This window comes from Eulemur rufifrons, chromosome 9, assembly GCF_041146395.1.
Source record: "Eulemur rufifrons isolate Redbay chromosome 9, OSU_ERuf_1, whole genome shotgun sequence".
NCBI lineage: Eukaryota > Metazoa > Chordata > Mammalia > Primates > Lemuridae > Eulemur > Eulemur rufifrons.
Genome location: NC_090991.1, coordinates 26,533,236 through 26,552,505, shown reverse-complemented (window position 1 = coordinate 26,552,505; position 19,270 = coordinate 26,533,236). Strand labels below are relative to the sequence as shown.

The following is a 19,270-nucleotide window of genomic DNA, read 5'->3' as shown; positions in this document are numbered from 1 at the left end:
CTTTGTCTGACATTAAAATAACTATTCCAACTTTCTTATGCCTACTACCAGCACAGTAGATCTCTATAATTAAAGTGAATTTCTTGTGGATTATGTGTACTTGAGTCTTGCTTTTTTAGGCAATCTGATAATCTCTGCACTTTAATTGGGATGTTTAGACTATTTACATTAATACATCTTGGTATTTGTTCCATCTGTTCTTTGTTACCTTTTCCCTTTTTCTAACTTCTTTAAGTATTTGTTTTACAATTCCATTTTATCTCCTTTGTTAATTTATTAGCTAATGTCTGTTATTTTAGCAGTGCAATTATATTAGGTTATTAAGTATGAAATGTTTCATTTCCTTAACTAGTAAGTTTGACAGTCGAGATCTCTGACATTTCACTCTGATACTTCTTGTTTTATTTTTCTCGTGAAGGGACATCTTCGATCTTGCAAACACATGTTTTGGCTTGTGATAATCTTTCAAATTTTTTTTTACAGCAATTTTTATGAAACCATGGATAAGTCAAAAATTTGTGTTATTTTCGAATGTGAGTTCCATCGTGGAACCAATGCAGTGCAGACACCTCAAGCAAGGAAGTTCTGGGAAGGATGTGGCTAATGAATGCACAATACATTTATGGTTTGAGAATTTCTTTCTGGTGATTTTAAATCTTGAAAATGAGCCATGTGGGTGACCTGAGACCGAGGTGGACAATGATGAGCTGAAAGTCGTAGTGGAAGCAAATCCATCTCAACCTAATACGTGAATTAGTGGCAAGGTTTGATGTTACTATTCCAACAATATTGGATCATTTGAAACAAATCGGCAAGGTGAAGAAGCTAGATAGATGGGTACCCCATGTCAGAATAGAAATTCGTCTCAAAGCTTGTCTTTCTTTGTTGTCACAACATAAAGGTGAACCATTTCTACACCATATTGTTACATGTGATGAAAAATGGATTCTTTTTGACAGTCAGAACAATGGTTAGGTAAAGACGAAGTGATCAAACACAATCCAAAACCAAATATTCATCAAAAAAAAATTGAAGAAATTAAAGAAATTAAATATAAAAGTTGTCTTCTTTTAACACATTGACTTGCCACACTAGGGAAAAAGCTTTTTTTTCTGGGGCCATGGTGTTTTATTAAAACAAAATAATCCTTTCTACTTTGTTATTTTTTATTGTTTTCTCTGCATGAGTTATATACAACATAATCCACGTTTTTAGAATTAAATTGTCAGTATCAACTATAATAATAAGAACATCAACAAGTAAGATTTTCACAAACCAACTGCAGGGTTTTGCTTTCACAAGGCCCCAGGCTCAAAACTAGCCTGTGTTAAATACAACTCACACGCAGTCTATGTGTTAAACTAGACACTAAAGAGAGTTCCAAAAATGCAAAGCAATACATGTTTTCTAAAAAAAAGTCTTATTTTAGAAAAAAAAATTTTTTTTTTTTTTTTTTTTTGAGACAGAGTCTCACTCTGTTGCCCTGACTAGGGTGCCATGGCGTCAGCCTGGCTCACAGCAACCTCAAACTCCTAGGCTCAAGCAATCTATTGCCTCAGCCTCCCGGGTAGCTGGGAATACAGGCATGCACCACCATGCCTGGCTAATTTTTTATATATATTCTTAGTTGTCCAGCTAATTTATTTCTATTTTTTTTAGTAGAGACGGGGTCTCGCTCTTGTCAGGCTGGTCTCAAACTCCTGAGCTCAAACGATCTGCCCGCCTCGGCGTCCCAGAATGCTGGGATTACAGGCGTAAGCCACGGCGCCTGGCCCAGAAAATACTTTTCATTAAAAAATGTTACTTATGTTACTACACAATAGGCTTATAGTTATTTTAAAGTGAATTACAATTTTTAAAAATTTTTCTCAATTTTAATCTCTATTTCAGAAAATAATAATTTATATAACCCACATAAACAAAAATTCGTTGGGGTTCCCAATAAATTTTAAGAGTATATAGGGACAGGCAGGTCGCAGTGGTTCATGCCTGTAATCCTAGCACGCTGGGAGGCCAAGGCCAGAGGACTGCTTGAGGCCAGGAGTTCAAGATCAGCCTGAGCAAGAGCGAGGCCCCGTCTCCTCTCTACCAAAAATAGAAAAAATTAGCCTGCCATGGTGGTGTGCACCTGTAATCACAGCTACTCGAGAGGCAAGGTAGGAGAACCGCTTGAGCCCAGGAGTTTGAGATTGCAGTAAGCTATCATGATGCCATGGCACTCTACCCAGGGCGACAGAGACTGTGTCTCAAAAAAAAAAAAAAAAAAAAAAAGAGTATTCAGGGACCTGAGGCCAAATACTTTGAGAAATGCCCATCTATACCGTCATACTATGGCAACAATTCCACACTAATGTACATCTTAACAGACATAAACAGTAATTAACAAAAATTGCTAGGGGGAATGTATATAAATGCACATTAAGGTTGTTATTTAATTACATCTCTTACTTGGAAGTTTCAGGCAAGCCAGCTGAGAGTTCCAGAAACACAGATAAGTAGTAACCGCGGACAACCCCATTTCCATCCTTAAAAAAGAATCAGAGGTTATACAAATTCCATAAAAATTTAAATGTAAAAAAAATAAGCCACAATAAAACAAACAGACAAAATTCAGATTAATATCTGATATCTGGATTGGGAAATACCTCTAAGCCTCAAAGCAATAAAAAAAATAATGAAAAGACCAAGAGATTTGAGTCTATAACAATTTTCAACTTTTGTACTTTTAAAAAGTGAAAATATTAAGGTGAACAAGTTAACGAAAATATCAACAATCATGAAAAGAGTTGAGAGCTTTAACATATAAAGAACTTTTACAAATTAGCTCTAACAAAAAACTAAGACCCCTAATGGGGAAAAAAAAAATTTTTGTTAGAAATGAGACAAAAAAATAATTATAATCACCAAAAAAAGGATAGCATAGTAAAAGGTGACACCCAATGCTAAAAGTAATTAAATGTAATTTCTATCTGTTTTTTATTAGGATTCCACATAAGATTCTATCTAGAGACTTAGAAGTTGTTTAAATCTCTATTATAGAGATTTTTATAAAAATAACTACTTCCTGTATATTTCCCCAGTACTTTGCTCAGGCATGTATTTGTTTAAAGGATCACATTCACTATAACTACTTATTTAAACATCTGTTCTTCCAAGCAGAGTATGAGAGCTGAGGATAGGAAGCCTTATATACCTCCAGTGTCTATTGGGATAAGACTATAAAGAGTCATATGGACTTTGACTATAATAAGTCATAAGTACTTATTAACCCCTTCATTTCTAGTCTACCTTGCTTAAAAAGGACCTGAGACAACTTTCAAGGTTTGACATGGTAATCACTCAATAAATACCAATGAATAAATCAATCATTAGCTAAGTGGAAAAAGCCAAACACAAAACATTATATATTGTATGATCCCATTATACAAAATTCTAGAAAAACAAAACTATCCTCACAAAAGCAGATCAGTGGTAGCAGAGGGGCCAGGAAAGGAGAGGGATTAGCTGAAAAGGGGAATAAGATAACTTTTCAAAGTCAACATCATCACTGTGGTGCTGACTAGAGGACTGTATATATTTGTCAAAACTTGCCAAAATTAGTGAATTTTGTTAAATGTAAATTATATAACAAACTATATTGATTTTAAAAATCAGTTGACATCTTTGCTAAAATAGTTTAGTGTTTTCTTTTGAATTTTATTCCTAGAAAAACTTCCCTGGAGCAAAATTTATGAGTAAAAAGGAATGAACATTTTTGGCCCCTGACCTTCAATTATCAGTTACTAAATTTTTCTTTTCTCTTTTCTTCTTAACTTAATGCCAGCAGAAAAGCAAGACATTTCTTAAGGAACAAAATTCTTATTAGTTTTACTTTCATGCCAGATGCACCTATAACAAAATTCTGGCTTTAAGACTTTTCAATAAGTAGAGGATTCTGGAAAAATTGCTGCAATGGCAATATAGTTTTTGCAACTCTCCAAATCCAAACATAAAACCAAAAAAAAAAAAAAAAATAACAACTTGACAGCAAAACCAAAAGCCCACATACATTTACAATAAAACTAGATGGCAGGTTATCCCCACATTCCCCAAAATACAAGCAGGTACAGACAAACCAATTACACCACAAAGACCTGCATGCTACCAACATCTATGTGGGACAAAGTAGAGCAGCATCTGAATGGACCAGAGAACAGGAGAATGGCAAAGTACCTACAAGTTATTAACTGAAAAGCATCATGTGCCAAATTCAACCGGTGAAATCAGAAAGAGCTACTCAATATAATGCTAGGTAAATACAAGGGGGCCTAATATAAGAAGGTCTAAAAAAATTAAATGCAGTCTAGTCATTAGGAACTCTTGAGAAGGAATATCTAAGGCCTTTCAGGACACGGCCCCAGATTACAAAGAAAGTTCTAGAAGTGAAATAAAAGATAAACAGCATAGAAACAATGAAGATAAAAGGAGAAGGTCCAGATAAAAGAGGAAGAGAGAAGGAGAACCAAGAAATCTCTCAGAAAACAAGCCCATATTTTTGATTGTTGTATCACACTACTAACTCCATGCAAAAGAATGAAGTTGGACTCTTACACCATACACAAACATGAACTCAAAATGGATCAAAGACCTAAACATAAGGTTTAAAACTATAAAACTCTTAGAAGAAAATATAAGGGAAAAGCTTTATGACATTGAACTTGGTAAGGATTTGGCAATTTCCTAGAAATGAAATAGAAATTAACCAAAAAAAAGTAAACAAAAGTAAAAATAGACAAATTGGGTATCAAAATTAAAAACTTCTGTGTATCAAAGGACACAATCAATGGAAGGAAAAGGCAACGTACAGAATGGGAGAAAAGATTTGCAGATCATATATCTGGTAAGGGGTTAATAACCAGAACATACAAAGAACTCCTACAACTCAACAACAACAAAAACCCCACCAAATAACCCATGATGAAAAAGTTCTGGAGACTGATTGCACAACAATGTGATTATACTTACACTACTGAACCGTAAATTTGATGTCATGTGTTATTTACCAAAATAAAAGAGAATAAAGAGCAGAATAACATCCCTACAGACAATGAAAGCACTCCAGAAAGACATAATCAAAAAGCAGATCAAAATTGTAACCTATTTCAAAACAACCTAAGACACCAAAAAAATTACATAATATGTAAAAGAATAGCACAAATTAGAATTAGAAAACTTAGAAATCAGGTGATAGAACTAAGCAAAGAACTGGAATTTTAAAAAGTTATTTAAGAAATAAAGACTGAAGTAGGAGGAACATATAGAAATTACATTTAATTACTTTTAGCATTGGGTGTCACCTTTTACTATGCTATCCTTTTTTTGGTTGTAATAATTATTTTTTTATAATCCCAAAGTTCTGGGATTACAGACATGAGCTACCATGTGCCCTACCTAAAATGATTTTTAAAAGAATTTCAAACGTTTCTTCTTTTTTTTTGAGACAGAGTCTCACTCTGTTGCCCGGGCTAGAGTGAGTGCCGTGGCGTCAGCCTAGCTCACAGCAACCTCAAACTCCTGAGCTCAAGCGATCCTCCTGCCTCAGCCTCCCAAGTAGCTGGGACTACAGGCATGCACCACCATGCCCGGCTAATTTTTTCTATATATATTTTTAGCTGTCCATATAATTTCTTTCTATTTTTAGTAGAGATGGGGTCTCGCTCTTGCTCAGGCTGGTCTCGAACTCCTGAGCTCAAACGATCCGCCCACCTCGGCCTCCCAGAGTGCTAGGATTACAGGCGTGAGCCACCGCGCCGGGCCCAAACGTTTCTTCTAAAGGAAATATCTTTCTACAAACCAGAAATAAAATTTAATATGTCAGGGTTCATAGTGTTCATATTTAACTTATTTTTTCATAGAGTTAGTTATATACCCCATAAAGAAATATAAAATTATCATTACTTCAATTTCTTTACTCCACTAAAAAGTGAACTGGTATACTATAGAACCCTGAAAAAAAGATCTTGCTTTCAAAATTTATGAGAAATATGAAAAACTTACTGGGTAAACTTTTAACCTCCAGCAAAGTCCCGAAACTTGAAGAGGCGGACTGTAAACAGGATCTGCTCTCTGGCGCAAAGTGCTAAAGAAAAGAAAATAGACCAAATCTCAAGATCAAAACTGCTGTGAAATACATCGCACTGTGTAAGTTTAGACATACTTACGTTCCGGAATAAATGAAAATTTAATGATACTGAAATATTCAATATCTTTTATGTTTCAGGGGGGAAAAAAACCTGAAAATTGTGACATTTAAGCGAAAACCAGAGTATCACTAAGTATCCTGAATTTAATTACTGCTTCAAAGAGTAGCCTTTCACCATTAAAGAAATAAATAAATAAAAACAAAAAACCCCCAAAAACCTGGAATGTGTTTCTTCCTCACTTCCCTGAAGGATAATTATCCTTTTTGAATATGGAAAAACAAGAGAACATGTGCTAAACTTTAAATATGTGGGGAAAACTTCAAAGAGGCTATGTTTTAGCCACAAAATTATAAGAAAAGACAAATTAAATAGGAAAGGGTATAAATTCTCAGTGTGGCCTTATTTTAATGGCTATTGCCTATTTGGAGTTCCCCTCCCCAGACCTTATATTCTTAGTTCCCATTTCCATGCTTCCCTTGAAGACAAGTCCCTTAAAACCTTTGTGTTTTAAGACGTTTGCTTCTGATCTTAGGGAAAAAACAGTAAACGCTAACAAAATTAACATGCAATTTACAAAGCCTACAAATTTCTTACAATAAAGGCCTCTTATCCACAATTCCTGAGCTGAGATAATATGGATCCCAAGGGACTTCTTCCCACCACTTTTATTTCTGAGGATGGATAGGCAGAGGCTCATCAACCTCTACATTCCCAGCCCCCTGCTTGGCAAAAGCTAAGTGGACCCTCTTCTTTAAAATGATTCCTTTTCCCAGACTAGAGAAGTAATCAGTCCTAAAGATACAAAACAATCCAGATAAACAAACTCTGTTTCTAACAAGAAACATGTTTCTTCTAACACTACTGAACTGAGTTCATTAGATCTCTATCCTACCAAGGAATGATACTTCTTGGCTCTTCTTTATGTGTACATACAAAAAAACCAGTTGTCAAGAAGTCTTACCTGAAATTCTCTAAAACAAAAGTAGCTGAATCGTAAGATGGTACTAATTCACTAAAAAGAAGCAAAAGGCAAAAAAACTATTTAGGTTATATAAGTTTAAAATTCCATTTAGCTAAAAATAACAAAGTCCCTCAGTAATATCTTGAAAATTTTACTAAACTTTAAGTCCCTAAAAAATATTTTCAAATCCTTATTAAACATAACGTTAAATAAAATGAATTTATGCAACTATCAACAGTTTACAATTAAATAATTTTTTTAAAAAAAAGCAATACAGTATATGATTACATATTAAAATAAGTACAAGACCCAAACTAAAAAAGTACTCATGGAAATAGGAAAAAGTAAGAAACTGAATCTGAGGCTGCGAACCTGAATTATTAAACAGATATAAACAGGCTTTAAAAAAATGAAAAGAAACAGCAAAATCAAATATATCACAATTCCAAAACTTCCTTCTTCAGAACAAATTATGGGAAATATTAACTGACCTTAAATACCTTGAGAATATTTACTAGGATATATAATCACTTAAGGGACAATTAAAATGGACTAGCACATTAACACTTTCTTGGCAAGGCAAGATTACCTGATGCAACTTTACATACACCCAATCTTTTCCTAAAAGAACTGAACTATAACCATAGGAGATGGACTAAATGATAACCCATTTTGCTGTTAACCATCCTTGGATCATGTGGATGATTTGTGGTACTGTCATTAGAATACCTCAAAAGTCATTAAAACACTATTTATTATAAAGATACTATCATACAGTGTTGTAACACAGTATTATAAATTTGATATGTAAAGTTACAAATTTACCAAAATAATAAACCATGAACCATTTTACCACATCTCCAGATAAATTTTCTAAAGTTCAATTCAAACTTTTGGTCATTATCAAAATAAGATACCAGATACATCTGTAACACTGTGATAGTGCCTAAAGAAATTAGTAGTTTGCCATGTGAAAATATAGTACAGCTTAAAAATAAGTTATTCTTTATTTTATGGTAAGAATGCATAGCTAAATAGGTCACATCTTTTTCACAGTAAGTAGATATACTTTGCCCTGTGACTGCTAACTGTATAATCTATCCAGATAAACTATGTCAAGCACTCCTATCATAACCCTGGTCAGTTGTTATCTTTCCTTTGAAGACACCCCATCCCCAGATACTTTTGCCTGGTTAATCCTTACTATTCCTTCAGATAACAGATTAGAAGTCACATACTCTTGGAAGTCTGCTCTAAGGTCTTCCATTATGTACTTTCCTAGCACTCGATATATACAAACCCCAATTAGCAGGAGCGATGCAACTAGTGCCTGGGAAGCCTTCCTGTTCAAATTTAGTCAAATAGGGACATGATTTTGGCCATCATTTTATGCAACATTCAATCACACAAGTGTTGGTCAATTCTCCCACCAAGTTCAGAACATCCTCCATAAAATGCAAAGACTTCAAAAATCCCCAGTTGCCTGCTGATCTGCACACCATTTCTTCCGTCACGTGCTTAACATCCAGTGAGACTTATTTCTTGTATTGTTGTTACTGTTGTTTTTGATCTAAGTCCAGACTACCATTGTCATATTTTCTTAGCCATCAAGGGTCAAAGGAGTTCATCAGAACACAAAATGAACAGCAGGAGATGCCACATTCAACTTAGAATGGTGAAGTACAAATATTATGAGTGAAGAGTATAGGTTAGAACACTCACTAACCAAGAGGATACAGTACAGTCTGCCCTAGCTCTCACCTGCTGAGAGAAAATGATGAAATGTAGAACACAGAAAACAGATCAATCAATCCCAGGGTATATGTGATATACTTCTACATATGTAATATTTTTTTTAGGGAAAATATTTTAGACACAAATAGCATTATACCAAATTATTACTAGGGGGCAGCATTAAACAGGATACAAATACCTTCCCGTGGCTCTAATGGTATATTTTTCTCAATAAATCACAATTCATAAATCAGAAGAGCTTTCTATTGTGCTTAGACTGTTAGCACTTAAGACATGCCTGGAACACAGCTAGGATTAGAATATTCACAGCAAGCACTCAAATATTTATAAATATTCACCTGCAGACTCAAAGAGAGCTGAAAATATTTGCTCAAAAATTTCATTTGCATTCTTTATATACATACACAAAACTATAGTTGCTGCTAAGCCATCTACTTCCGCCACCCTATTTATTAACACCTCTACATTATGCTCATTTGGAGGTTACCTTCAATCATACCAATTGATGTTACCATTCTGTGCCTATATATAAGATATCACTTTATGTTCTCATAATATTCTTTATTTCTTCTCTTCTTTTAGAAGTATAGACTGACTACTCTGGCTTTAATGATGATAGTGGGTTCATCTCATGATGGTGTCAGTGAATCTTTGGTTTCACAGAATATGAAAAACTCGCCTCAAACCATCTCTACCCCAGAAACCTGTAAGTCACTGATCTGCAAATCTTCAGATCAGTGACCTCATCATAACTTCATGAACAAAGGGAATGGAGGATTACAAGTAACCATTTATTCCTTCAGGAAACAGACTAGTGAGCTACATAAAAACTGGTTTTCCTTCCTAACTTGACCATTTCTTTTTAAAATTTTTTAAGAGAGTCTCACTCTGTTGCCTAGGCTGAAATGCAATGGCATGATAAGCACATTGCAGCCTCTAACTCCTGGGCTCCAGCAATCCTCCCTGCCTCACCCTCCCCCAAGTACCTGAGACTACAGGCGTGCACCACCACAATCAGCTAATTTTTAAATTTTTGTAGAGATGGGGTCTTGCTATGTTGCCCAGGCTGGTCTGAAAATCCTCACACCTCAAGTGATCCTTCCACCTTGGCTTCCCAAAGTACTAGGATTATAGGTGTGAACCACCATGTCCAGCCTCAACTTGATGATTTCTCTCAGAAACTCCCTATGGACTGAAAATTAACTGCCTTTCTTTTTTTCTTTCCTTTTTTGAGACAGAATCTTGCTCTGTCACCCAGACTGGAGTGCAGTGGCACCATCATAGCTCACTGCAACCTCAAACACATGGGCTCTAGCGATCTCCTGGCCTAAGCCTTCTGAGTAGCTGGGAAGACAGGCATGTGCCCCCATACCAGCAATTTTTTCTATTTTTTGTAGACAGGGTCTCCCTATGTTGCTCAGGTTGGTCTCCAATTCCTGACTTCAAGCGATCCTCTACCTCGGCCTCTCAGAATGCTGGGACTATAGGCGTGAGCCACTGCACCTGGCCTCAATTCCTTTCTAGGTTATAAAGTATTCTTGACAATGCCAGTCTCTATTCTGAACTCTTTTCAGAACATCTGATATAAAATGATACATAACTGAGTAACCAATGTTAGATTTTAATAAAGAATTCTCTACTATTTAATGTGGAATATTTACCCAAAAAGACTTTTAGTTCCTCTTCTGTGTCTCCTATGTAGCACCTACAACAGTGCTGGGATATATAGTCTTTAATAAATAATACCTCACTGATTTAATGACCTTTTTTCCTCCATTGTGGCTCCATCACCAGTCACTAACTAATGGAACTAAAGGTAATAGAAACATCATTGCTTTGCACATCTAAACTCTGGGAACTTAATGTCAGTGAACGCTGGTCTTTCTTATTTAGCTCTCTTTTCTTTGCTGATCAATGCATCAGTAAAGTTGCTGGTATACTGCTTCCTGTATGTTAATGAATAAACAGTTTCTATAAGCATTAGAGTTAAGGTCGGGTTTGGTGGCTCACGCCTGTAACCCCAGCACTTTGGGAAGCTGAGCCAGAGGATCATTTGAGGTCAGAAGTTTTGAGACCAGCCCGCGCAAGAGTGAGATCTTGTCTCTACGAAAAATAGAAAAATTACCCAGGTGTAGTGGCATGCATCTCTAGTGTCAGCTCCTCAGGAGGCTGAGGCAGGAAGATCGCTTGAGCCCAGGGGTTTGAGGTTGTGGCGAGCTCTGATGACATCCCTGCATGCTAATTGTACTTAGGGACAAGGAGGGGGAGGGGGACAGAGACTCTGTCTCAAAAAAGAAAAAAAAAAAAAAAGTAAGAATTAAAGTTAAAAGCCAAAATTTCCAATAAGTTAGTGAGTATTACTAGAGAGAGGGGCCCTAAGGTGATCTTTACCCATGAGAGGCTGCTTAATTATCAGACTGATAAGCATGGTTGCCTGCCTGATGAGCTGCTGAAAGTGGTATAAAGATGGCAATTTACATATATCAATGGCTCCCAAACTTTAGTGCTGTATTACTTAGGATGCCCAAGATGCATTTCCTGGATAACACCTTTAAAGAGTCTGCGGAAGTAGGCCTGGGAATCTGCATGTTGGATAAATACCCCAGTGGCTCTGATATAAGTGATCCATGAACCACACTTTAAATCAAAAAACACGGCCAGTGGCGGTGGCTCACGCCTGTAATCCTAGCACTCTGGGAGGCTGAGACGGGAGGATCACTCGAGGTCAGGAGTTCCAGACCAGCCTGAGCAAGAGTGAGACTCCGTCTCTACTAAAAATAGAAAGAAATAATTTGGACAGCTAAAAATATATAGAGAAAAAAATTAGCCAGGCATGGTGGCGCATGCCTGTAGTCCCAGCTACTCAGGAGGCTGAGGCAGAAGGATTGCTTGAGCCCAGGAGTTTGAGGTTGCTGTGAGCTAGGCTGATGCTATGGCACTCTAGTCTGGGCAACAGAGCGAGACTCTGTCTCAAAAAATAAAATAAAATAAAATAAATTAAAAAACACTAATTTGTCATGGGAGTTTTAAGGAAAAAAAATTGAAAAGCACTAATGTTTATATATGTTACATACGTCCAAATCTGTTTCATTCCACATTACATGAATGATGGAATGGTTCAGAAAAGATATGTTCAAAACTAAAATAGCTGACCACACCATCAAAGAGACATCCTTGGGATACTGGTGAACATTCTTACTTCAACCAAGTCTACTCAATGATAACAAATACCTAGTCTGTTTAATAATATGCAGTGCTTTAATGAGATATGAATATTGTACCAAATTTGTTAATTAAAAAAGAAATAAAAACTCCTCCTACTGGTCAGTGCCACCTGAGTTCTGGCATCACAAAAATTCTGCCCTTGTATGAATAGGAATAGTGGGTAGTCATGATGCTCAGGAGCAAGAACTTACACCAATGATTCTCAACCAGGGGTTTGTCCCCAGGGGATATTTAGTAATGTCTGGGAACATTTTTGTCAGAAGGGGGATGGTGGGTCCTCCTCCTATCCCACAAATAATTATCCAGCTCAAAATGACAACAATGCCAAAGTTAAGAAACCGTGGCTTCCACCATATACTCCAATACAATGAATGCCCTGTGACCATAAGAGGGCATCATGTATTAGAGAAAAAAGAAAAGGCAGCTTAATATGTAAACATTTTTATAAGAAAGGCTATTTTCTAAATGTACCACAGCCTTCAACATGCTAGAAAACTTCATAGCATTCCATAAGCCACCTCTAAAATGTAAGATAAAGTCCGTCATACCAAAATATTTATCAGAAGCAGTGGCTTCACCCTTCATCCTAGGAATAAGCGAAGGAGATATAAAAAGAACAAACTGAAAATGTCCATCTGTACCCAATATAATGGATTAAACTGTATCTCCCAAAATTCTTGTTATAGCCCTAATCCCAAACATGACCATATTTGTAGATAGGTCCTTTAGGAAGGTAACTAAGGTTAAATGACATCAGAAGGGAGGAACTCTAATCCAATAAGGCTGGTATACTCATAAGGAGAGGAAGAGACACCAGAGACTGATCTCTCTCCAAGGCACTAACAGAGAAGAGATCATGTGAGGATACAGTGAGAAGGCAGCTGTCTGCAAGCTGAGAGGCCTCATCAGAAATGGAATTTTTTGGCACTTTGATCTTGGACTTCTTGCCTCCATAACCATAAGAAAATAAATTTCTGTTGTTTAAGCCACGCAGGATGTTGTATTTTGTTATGGCAGCCCAAGCAGAATAATATACCCATAGAGATCTGATTTCAAATGGCCTGGGGTATGGCATGGCCCAGCATTGATAATTTTCAACAGAATCTCAAGTAAGTCTAATATATAGTCAGAGTTAAGAATCATTTATCTAACAGCATAGTATAATTTTAATTATGTTTGAAAGAAGATACTGTTCAGAAGAATATTAAGATTCAGCCCAAAATGAAAATGAAAAAGATATATAGACTGCAACTTTTTGCAATAACTGTTTCCTCCCACTATCTTTTAGGCTATGGAGATAACACCATGCCACCTTCAAATTCTTTTGGCATTTCATCCATTTCTGAGTTTCATGTAAAAGATGTAAGTTAATTCTGCCGGGCACAGTGGCTCATGCCTGTAATCCTAGCACTTTGGGAGGCTGAGGCAGGAGGATTGCTTGAGCTCAGGAGTTCGAGTCCAGCCTGAGCAACAGGGAGACCCTGTCTCTACTAAAAATAAAAAAATTTAGCAGGGCATAGTGGCGTGCGCCTGTAGTCCCAGCTACTCAGGTGGCTGAGGCAGGAGGATCACTTGAGCCTAGGAATCCGAGGTTGCAGTGAACTACGATGACACCACTGCACTCTACCCAGAGTAACAGAGTTAGACTCTGTCTTAAAAAATAAAATAAATAAATAAAAAGATATGGTAATTCAAAAGGTTAAGTAAAAGAATAAACAAACACTGATGAAGCTAATGGGATCGATTATTTTTTCTACACTATGGAAAAAGAAGTTCCAGGAAAAAAACAATTCCTAATTCACAATCATTTTCTCTTTGCATTCAAGTGTGAGTCCACCAGACTTTTAGGGGGGACTAGTTTTACATACATAAAATAGAGCTCACCAGACCACAACATTACAAACAGCACCTTAAAAAGAGATGGAATTGAAAAAAAAAATCTTTTAAAACAAGTATATGCACTGGCACATAAACTTCAAATGAAAATGGAATTTAAAAACTGTGTCATACCTGGTAAAGTCTGGTGGAACAGGAGTGGTAACAAAGGATGCCATGGGCTTTCGATGAACTTGTTGAAACATCATGAGGATCTCTGAGCTCTTAGATATCAACTCACTCTTACTACAAGACCGCAACTGTGTGAGAAAAAAAATTATCTGAACAAACAAAATTACTATCTACTGGCATCTCACAATTCTTAATAAGGAAGGAAATGACAATTAATTCTGGTCATAAACTGAAAAAAAATAAATAAATAAAATGACTCTTTCAAAGAAAACTGGCAATCTACAAAGGATCTAGGTTTGTTTATTTCCATCCTAACAGTAAAGTCATTGAAAAAGAGTACTTGATTTTAATGCAATTTTCTCTCCTCACACTTTAGGATAAGTCAAATTTTAAGCAACTACAAACATATTTTCAGACTGGCATAGTGAAGCTCTTATATATATTAAAGAACAAATCCTGTATGTTGAAAGCCATTAAAAGCAAGCATATCTCAGATGGCATTCTACGTAACAGAAATGTTAAGATATAATACACATACCAAATCTTATCCTTTTATCAATTTGGGAAATACTACTTAAGTTATGCCAAAGAGGAAAAGTGAGAAATCTAACTTCAGTAGTTTAAAAGACTACTGATTTTGTATTCAAGAAAATTAGTTTGAAGTTCTAATTCCACCACTAATTACATAACTCTTAGTCTGTTTATGTATAAAACTAGAATAATAAATCCACCACTGCATGCTTTGCTGAGTTTGTTTTAAGGATCATGAAGCTGTATGTGAAACCGCGTTGTAAACTATCTGTTATGGGCTGAATTATGTTCACCACCACCACCCAAATTTGTATGTGGCAGGCCAACCCCCAATACCTCAGAACTACATTTAGAGATAGTCTTTGAAGAGGTGATTAAGTTAAAAATGAGGTCATTAGGGTGGGGCCTTAATTCAACATGACTAGTGTTCTTATAAGAAGAGACACCAGGAGCGGGCACTCATATGGAAGAGCCCGTGTGAGGACACAGTGAGAAAGCAAGCCAAGGAGATAGAACTCAGGAGCAACCAAACCTGACAATACCTGGATCTCAAACTTCAAGCCCTCAGCACTATGAGAAAGTAAATTTCTGTTGTTTAAGTGTCCCATATTTTATTATGACAGCCCTAGAAAACTAACATCCTATCAAATGCCATATGGATGGTATTTATAAAACCCAGTACAGTTGGGTTCATATGTTTTAAGTAAGTTACTTACAGCTCACCAAGAATCATTATATCACATCATATGATCTATATCAGAGTTTACAGCCTTGGGTTTACCAAGAATAATCATATGATATGACTGGACTACTCAATCAACCAACAAGTTTTTTTTGGTAATTGGTAATAGGGCAGAAAAAACAAGCAGCAGCATATTTTGTCATTCATATTACTATGTGTCAGGCATTACCCAGGACATTACGGTTTTTTCAGTAACTGACTTAAATAAATGATCTAATGTTATTTAAATATTATTTATTATTTTAAGGTATGTTAAAATCACTGCGTGCATATATACACATACATATAAAGTTTTAATTTGTATTTTTCATTAAACAAATATTGAATGCTTACTGAATGTATCCTTCCTTGACCCCATTTGTTCCAAAGGCAACTCGTTCCTTCGACTGACGTTTATTATCACCATACGTGTGTTTCTACAATTACTATGTGTATGTATACAGCCATAAACAAAGTTCTGAGTATTTCCGAAGTTCACATAAATACTATCAGGCTCTGTCACCATGCAGCCTACATTTTTCACTCAATACTGTTTTTGAGATTTAATTGTATTGACATTCATAGACTCATTTCAACAGTTTTAAAAAATACCTTTGTATGACTATCACATAATTTATTTATCTTCTTATCAATAGACATTTAGCTTGCTTCCTTGTCTTCACTATAAAAATAACTTCAGAGTGAAAGAATGGCCTTACTAACTAACAGAAAAATATAAACTCATTGTCTCTAAGACTGATCACAGGGACATTAACCTTAAAACTCGCTGTGCTTGGGATGGATCACCTGTCTTTTAAGATTAACTAATTGTCTATAAAAATGTTTTTACTGCATTTGAAAAGAGCTGAGCAGACAAAAAGAAAGTGTAAATCCTGCCCCTTGACGTTTGCCAGACCAGTTCTGCCAGAACCACTGATAAGCAAGTCTCCAGGAATAGAAAAAAAAAAAAAAAAAAAAAAAAACAGGAGAAATGGACACACTGACATCTTACAGCTGCGTCCTGCTAATTAATTAGTCCACAGCAATAAATTTTCTTTACCTCTTTATGACCCCCCAATAACAAGCCCAAGCCACTTGATCTCCATGCTGGCAATTCCCTCTTTCTTTCAGGTGCCGCACCATTTCCTTTCTCTCTCTCTCAGAAAAAGTAAAATACACTTTTACTTCTTTTACCCTAATCTTTGTGTTGAGAATTATTCTCCACCTGCATACAAATTTCCACCCTAACATAGAGTGAAGACCCTTAAAAACAGTTCCTTGTAAACATATTGAAGTTTCTCTAGGACTGGAATTACTGGTTGAAGTATACCAACAAATTTAGCAGGTATTAGCAAACTGCTCTCGAAAGTAGTTCAACAGATTTATGCTTCTATCAGCAGTAAGTTCCCTTGTAAACATTTATATTTTTACTCATTAATTTCTGCCAATCTAATGGGTACAAGATGACATTTTGCTGGGTTTTAGTAAACATTGCCCAGTTTATCAGTAAAACTTCACATTTATTGATCAAGTAACTGTGCAAGGGAGGCTTAACATAACTAGCGCCATTTTGCTTCTGACCTCCTGTAGTAATAACCTTTAGAATAAAAGCTTCTACTTAATTCTGCATGTAAGCTAGCTAATTACAGGAAGAATTTATTACTAATAATAGTTTGTAGTTGAACCCTAGAAAAAAGATAACCATCCCTTTCCCAAAACTAACTCCCAGGTAGATAAGGAACATATACATACAAGTATCAATGCTATGTTAAAGATTTATAGGAACATTGTGACCATATCTATGCCCTCCAAAGTTAACTGACCAAGAACAAGTTTTACAGCCTCTTCAGACCCTGGCTGACACTCAAGATATCTGCAGTCTTTGGTTATCTATTGCAAACCGCATCTTGTTCCTGTTTCCTTTACCATAAAAAAGAGCCTAAAGTTCATACTAACTTAAGATAGTTCTTTAGGACATTAGTCCACCATCTTCTTGGTTTGCTGACTCTCTGAATAAAATTGACCTTCTTTGCACCAACATGTTGTCACTCAACTTATTGTGGCTGTCCTGTATGGAGTAGCATGAGCTTGCACTCAGTTATGGTCATCTAGGATCTATGGATCTGTCCATATCCCTTGCTCATATTTTATGACACTGTTTTAGTTTTTTATGGTTGAGTTGTATTTCTTTATAAATTCTGGATGCCAATTCGTTCAGTTTTAGGAATGACACAACTTTTCCCAGTCTGTGGGTTGTCAATCTAGCTTTTAGAATATATTTTTGGGCTGGGCACAGTGGCTCATGCCTGTAATCCTAGCACTCTGGGAGGCACAGGCAGGAGGACAGCTTGAGCTCAGGAGTTTAAGACCAGCCTGAGCAAGACCATATCTCTACTAAAAACAGAAAAATTAGATGGGCATTGTGGCATGAGCCTGTGGTCCCAGCTACTTGGGAGGCTGAGGCAGGAGGATCACTTGAGCCCAGGAGTTTGAGGTTGCAGTGAGCTATGATGACGCCACTGCATTCTACCCAGGGCAACAGAGTGAGACTCTGTCTCAAAAAAACCAAAAAAACAAAAAGATTTTTAGTTCAAAAAAAAGTTTTAATTCATTTGAGTCTTTTTCCTTAAATGTTTAATATACCTGGAACTGATTCTTGTGTACAGAGTAAAATGAAGATCTAACTTTATTTTCCACATGTATAACTGTCAATATTTGTTGAAAAGTCCATTCTTCTCCATTTGTCGTATGTGCCTGGGTGTCTACTCATGAGCTTTGTATTGTTTTACTTACCTATTGTCTCTCTGTGTGCCAATACCAGTGTCATAATTATAATACTGTGGTTTCATGTCTTGATACATAGTATGACAAGAGCTCCAACTTTGTTTCTTCCCTCTCCCCCATTTGGGGGCCCTTGCTCGTTCATATTAATATTGGAATTTTATCAAATTCTGAGAAAACTCACATTGAAATTAAGACTGAACTGCATTCGTAGATTAATACTGGAGAATAACTCCATTGTAATATTCAATTTTCCCTTGGATCAATGCTACAATTCATTGCAAAAGTTGATTACATGAATTGCATCAAGAGGCCAGAGGGAAGAAGCACTCAGGCAGAAAATATTGCTCTAAGAACGTAATTATCTGCAAGCCTGGCTGATGAAACTACCTGTTTTAACCTGAAACCAGTTTTACCTAATAGCTATTGAAACAACCTGCTGCAACTCTTAAGACTAGTTTTACCCATTGCCATCACTCACCAAACAGAGATTGCCAGCTCCTTAAAATTTTACAAGTACCAATGAACTATATTTAAAATAATAACAACATTTAGTCTTTTTACAAAACTTTCAACCTTCTCTTTCTTTTCAGGCATACCAAAGACCACCGGGACTGTGTGTATGCCCCAAATTGCAATTCTTGCTTCCCAAACATTAAATTTAGAGATTCATCTCTCTATTTTTGACATTCATAGACTGTAATGACATTAACTATTAAGCACATCCTTATTTTACATGCCACTAAGAAAAATAAACTTCCATAAATTATGGTGACATCAACTGTTAAGACACACCCTGTTTCAAAGATACACAAAATGTACATCGGAGAATCAATGAGATTCAGGATATTTCTTTATTCAGATTTATTTCTTCATTCTAGATTTATTCACAGATCCCTTAGTAGTTTTTGTTGCTATTCATCTAAAAGAAAGAAGTTGAGGCAAAACTAACATAAGTAGAGAATTTATTTGGGCCAAGCTTGAGGACTGCAACCCCAGATCATAGATTACAGTTGCCCAAAATATATACACCTACCAGCAGCAGTTACAACTGGATTTTTTAAGGAAAAGAAGAGGCTGTTTCTAAATTGTTTTACGAAGAATTTA

At 36.1% G+C, this 19,270-nt stretch overlaps 1 protein-coding gene across 4 annotated transcripts in view; it reads right to left on the bottom strand.

Moving 5' to 3' along the window:
• The window catches only part of TRIM37 (tripartite motif containing 37), a 136,922-nt gene that overhangs the window by 74,912 nt on the left and 42,740 nt on the right, over positions 1 to 19,270 (bottom strand). For 3 of the 4 annotated variants that reach the window (XM_069481109.1, XM_069481112.1, XM_069481110.1), the window contains exons 9-12: positions 14,134 to 14,258; positions 7,144 to 7,194; positions 6,037 to 6,118; positions 2,449 to 2,525 (exon numbers count right to left, since the gene is read on the bottom strand). In XM_069481109.1, coding sequence (XP_069337210.1) covers positions 2,449 to 2,525; positions 6,037 to 6,118; positions 7,144 to 7,194; positions 14,134 to 14,258 — 335 coding nt within the window. The remainder of the gene's footprint in view (positions 1 to 2,448; positions 2,526 to 6,036; positions 6,119 to 7,143; positions 7,195 to 14,133; positions 14,259 to 19,270) is intronic. The other variant, XM_069481111.1, reaches the window with a different exon arrangement.